At 32.1% G+C, this 5,382-nt stretch overlaps 1 protein-coding gene across 1 annotated transcript; it reads left to right on the top strand.

The window, feature by feature from the left end:
• The first annotated feature begins 2,219 nt into the window (after positions 1-2,219).
• Positions 2,220-3,206, top strand: LOC116140049. Its single transcript, XM_031425685.1, has 2 exons — positions 2,220-2,887; positions 3,002-3,206. The coding sequence occupies exons 1-2, from the start codon at positions 2,220-2,222 to the stop codon at positions 3,204-3,206; spliced, it is 873 nt and encodes a 290-aa protein (XP_031281545.1).
• Positions 3,207-5,382: the final 2,176 nt, after the last annotated feature.

Genomic DNA, 5,382 nt, shown 5'->3' with positions numbered 1-5,382 from the left:
CTCATGGCTCAACAACCATTTATCAACCCATCAACTCATCAACAATTACAATCTCAGCAATCAATCTCACAATTATCAGTTCATAAATACATATCAAATCATTTGATTGCTTAAATCTTAACTTGGATTGGATTTACTTACCTTGTGAATAAGTGGCTCCACTAGCACTTCTCTTTTCCTTTGGTAGCTTGTCTTTTCTCTACAACTTTAAACAACAGTACTATAAGACTTCAACATATCTATAAGTAAAATTCACATCTAAAGAAAAATTCACATCTAAAGCAAGAATCCTTACCTTAGGATGCTTTAGATTAACTCTCTACCAAAACTACTCAAAAAGCCCTCTAAAATCCTTGAAAAATTGAATGAAGAGTTGAGAGAAAATGGTGAAAGGGAATGGCGGTGGAAGAAGAAGAATAAAGGGTTTACTAACCTCAAACCCTTATTAGCTCATAGTTTACACAAGCATCCCCATTTTGCCCTTGCTCTTTCTTGAAAATTCCATCTTTGTCCTTTAATTCATTGCACTCACACCCCCAACTCTAATGCATTCTCCATGAAATTTCATTGCATTTCACTCCTCACTTTTCCTGCTAATTAGGGGTAGAATGGTCATTTTGCCCCTATGGACAATCCTCTAGAAACTTCACCCAACTTTTCAGCCAACTCGTCGCTGCGGCGAAGCTTTTTCCGTCGCCCCCGAGAAGAATTCCAGAGCCTACGTCGCCACGGTGAAGAATATACCTCGCCCCGACGAAGACTGTAACTCCAAAATTCGCCAAGTCTTCACCAATTTCAAGGCAAACACTCAACCAAACAAACACATCACTTCAACCAAGGGCCAACCAAACAATGTTAACAATATATCAACTCAATTAAGAGCAAAACAATAAAAATTTAGGCAATACACCATAAATTAGCCACGTACCTCAAGTGGGGCGTTACAGGCGTGGCACTGTAGCGCCACTAATTTTTTTTTCTTTTTTTTTTTTTTTTTTTAATTTTGTTAAGTTAATTTGAGTATTAAATTTTACACCAAAAATCACACCAAATTTGATTATTTGTATTTAATTTAATTTGATTATTATTTATAATAATAAATTCATAATAATTATATAATTCAAAAAATGATGAAAAATTAAAAATAAAACTTTATTCAATGCAAATATTAAACTACAATAACTCAAAATAAAAATTAACACTAATTTAAAAACATTAAATCTAAAAAGCTTGAATGGACAACACATCTTTTTGAGCTTGAATGAATAATATATCTTTTGAAATAAGTTATAAATCTAAAAAGCTTGAATAGACAATACATCTTTTTGAATTAGCCACAAATCTAAAAAGCTTGAATGGACAATACATCTTTTTGAATTAGCCACAAATATCAAAAGCTTGAATGGATAATACATCTTTTTGAATAAGCCACAAATCTCAAAAGCTTGAATAGACAATACATCTTTTTGAATTAGCCACAAATCTAAAAAGCTTGAATGGACAATACATCTTTTTGAATTAGCCACAAATTTCAAAAGCTTGAATGGACGATACATCTTTTTGAATGAGCCACATATCTCAAAAGCTTGAATAGACAATACATTTTTTTGAATAAGCCATAAATCTCAAAAGTTTGAATGGATAATACATCTTTTTGAATAACCCACAAATCTCAAAAGCTTGAATGGACAATACATCTTTTTGAATAAGCCACAAATCTCAAAAGCTTGAATGGACAATACATCCTTTTGAATAAGCCACAAATCTCAAAAGCTTGAATGGACAATACATCTTTTTGAATTATTATTTTTTATCTAGAATAGTGTTTTCTTCAACTATAAAAGCTCACACCAAATCAACTTCCAAATCATTCAACTAATATATCTACAAAGATGAATTTCAATTTTGGAGGTCCATCTCATTTATCATCTTCTAATTCATCATCATTTTCTGACAATGAAATTGATGATGAGGAATTGATGAATGATCTTGAAGCAATTGATGCAGAGCAAGAAGCAATCCTTCGCATGAGAGCTAACAACAACCTCCTCCTCCTTCACTATCTCAATCAACAGAACAACTAGGTGATCCATAGAGGATCAATTCCTCATCATAAAGTCATCAATCGCAACCGGAAAACTGTTGATCGCAATTTGTTCAAAGATTATTTTGCCGAGAATCCACGGTTTAATGATTCTATGTTTCGCCGACGATTTCAAATGTCTCGCAATTTATTCATTCGTATTGTTGATCACATGAAAGGCCATGATAACTACTTTGTACAACGAAGGGATGGGCTCGACAGGCTCGGATTGTCTGCTTTTCAAAAAATAACAGCGGTATTCCGGATGTTGGCATATGGTCTACCGGCAAATGCTACTGATGAGTATATTAAAATAGGCGAGTCTACAACCATTGAAAGTTTGAAGAGATTTTGTCATGCTATTGTTGAGGTATTTTCCGAACGATATCTAAGATCACCTAATGCTAATGATGTTGCAAGGCTACTTCATATTGGTGAACAACGTGGTTTTCTAAGAATGTTGGGTAGTTTAGATTGTATGCACTGGAAGTGGAAAAATTGTCCAACAGCTTGGGCAGGACAATATGTTGGTCGTAGTGGATCCCCAACTATTATTCTCAAGGCTGTAGCTGATTATGATCTTTGGATATGGCATGCATTTTTTGGTTTGCCAGGTTCCAACAATGACATTAATGTGTTGGAGGCATCTCATTTGTTTGCCAACCTAACTCAAGGTATTGCTCCTCCCGCTCATTATAGCATTCAAGGAAAAGATTATAATATGGGTTATTATTTAGCTGATGGTAATACCCAAAGTGGTCTACTCTCGTACAACTATTCACAATCCACGTGGTCACAAAAAAAGTACTTGAATGAACAAGAAGGATGTAGAAAATGTGGAACGTGCGTTTGGAGTTCTCCAATCGCGATTTGCAATTGTGGCAGGACTGACACATTTTTGTGATAAAAGTATTACAGGATATATGACTGCGTGTATATTATGCACACCATGATAATCGAGGATGATCGTAATGTTGATGCATCGATTGAGAATCAAATGGAAGCGCCAACTCCCGAAGTTGAAATTGTCATAGATGAAAATGTCCGATTTCGAAATTTTCTTACTCGACATAAACAAATCAGGGATACAGAGCTCACTATGCTCTTCGAAATGCATTATTGATCATTTTGGGAAACATACTAATTCGGAAAATTAAATTACTATCAATATGGAATTTTACCTTTGTGTTGCGTTGTTGTTATTTTTTTTTTTTTTTTTTTTTTTTTTTGTATCATTTGTATTGATTGTAATGTTTTTCTATATTAAATGTAATGTTTATTTGATTAAATAAATGCTTAATTTTATTAAATTAGTATAATTTCCAAAATAATTATTATTTAATAAAAATATCATTCCCAATATTTAATTAATATATACAAAAATAATGAGTGAAATAGATTAATGGTTGATTATTATAATAAAAGAAAAAGAAAAAGAATATTCTAAGGAATATTCTTTTTAGTGTAATATTTGGTGTAGTGGGTTAGAGATGGAATAGTGTTTTACACCAAAATTTGCACCAATTTGGTGCAATGGGTTGGAGATGGTCTAATCCATCCAGAATTTAATTAAGCAGCTCTTCATCTATTATCACTACTCCACTAGAAGACAAATTTTCTACAAAATTTTCATTTTAAGAAAGTAGTCATGCATGCTCATGTTCTCCTTTCTGGTATTTTGTAAAAGACTCTTAACATGTAACGTCTTAGCCCTAGACTCAATGAGGAACTCTTTCTCTAACGTGAGCCATATATCAGTGGCAAATTGACACTTGGAAATGATAGCAAACATTGACTCTGATATGGATGAGAGTAGCCAACTAACTAGCATTTTATCAGTCTTCTTCCAAAGTGTGTATTCAGGGTAAGATTTATTGGTTACCTCTAAGCTTGAAGTATCCGATTGAGCTCTGATGAATGGAGCTGGGCATGGAATTAATCCAGTCAAGTGTTCTTCAAGACCGTGTGCTCCTACTGCGAACAGTATCTACGACTTCCAAAATCGATGATTGTCCCGATTCAATTTTGGTGAAATTGTTGGAAGTGTGGGTGAATTCATTGAAGATGGGTTGATGAGGTTAACAGTGTCTGGGATCTTGTTCGAATTGTTGAATGAGGAAGGATTTGAAGAGGAATCAGCCATTAGTGATGTTTGTCAATAGCTCTGATATCAAATGAGTAAAGACAGTAAACAAGAAAAGCAGAGAATGAAAACGAGAGAAAGGGAAAGAAAATTAGGGGAAAATGCAGATATCTTTATTGTATATCTTTTTTCGTTAATAACAAAGGTACTGTTCAGTACTTTATATATAACTTGTTTTACAACTGAAAGCCCAACTAAAATCAACTGTATTGAGTTGGACTGTAACAGAATACAGTTAGCCCAGCTAACTGAACAATAACTGAATGCGGTCCAGCTTAGCCCACTAATGTTCCACTAATATTGGTCAACTTTAGTCAACCCTTACTGTGTTTCTTATATTCACAACATAAAGCAATACAAAATAAAAGAAACACCTTATGGAGAAAAAAAATTTACCTGAGAAAAAATTTATAAACTGATAATTGTTGTGTAAATTAATCTATTAAATACTGTATCTGTTAAAATGGCAGAAAAAAATCGATGAAAATCGATGAAAATATTATTTAAAATATCAAATACAAGATGATGTATGTCAATTTTTCGTATGAGGTGCCATATGTACAAACTCTTATATACAAACTGATATGAAATAACTCTTTTATTGTCATATAATTCATTTATATTTTGGAATTTATTGAGTTAATTTTGTATAAAAATTCATTTATTCACTTTATACCACATCAGTTTGTACGAAAAAATTTGTATGTAGAGTTTGTATATTTAGTATTATTCATTACATATATATGTTTGTAGAATAACATTGTAATCTTAATGTTTAAATGTTAAACTAACAATAGTTCCAAAAAAATTGAATTAAATATATATCGATCTAAACTATAATATTGCTATATATGTCAAAGTAATTAATTATCACCATCAGCAAAATGATTTATCAATTTCCTAGCTGATATGATTATTTTCAAATTTAGAAAATATTTTTGTATAAGATCAAGTCCTCTCTTTGCAATACCCAAATTAAATTAATCCTTTTGACCAATTCACATTTACCAAGAAATTAATTTCGCTTAAACTAGTAGTCTTAATATTAATCAAATAAATCTAAGATATGTGTTGATATGTGAAGATATTTGAGGATATTGGCTTTCATTACAAGATCTGATTTGGTTCTATTACAGGATAAATATCGGATTTTATT

This window comes from Pistacia vera, unplaced genomic scaffold (genome assembly GCF_008641045.1).
Source record: "Pistacia vera cultivar Batoury unplaced genomic scaffold, PisVer_v2 Contig361, whole genome shotgun sequence".
In the NCBI taxonomy this organism is placed as follows: domain Eukaryota; kingdom Viridiplantae; phylum Streptophyta; class Magnoliopsida; order Sapindales; family Anacardiaceae; genus Pistacia; species Pistacia vera.
The sequence above is the reverse complement of the archived record's forward strand: the minus strand, read 5'-3'. Positions and strand labels throughout refer to the sequence as shown.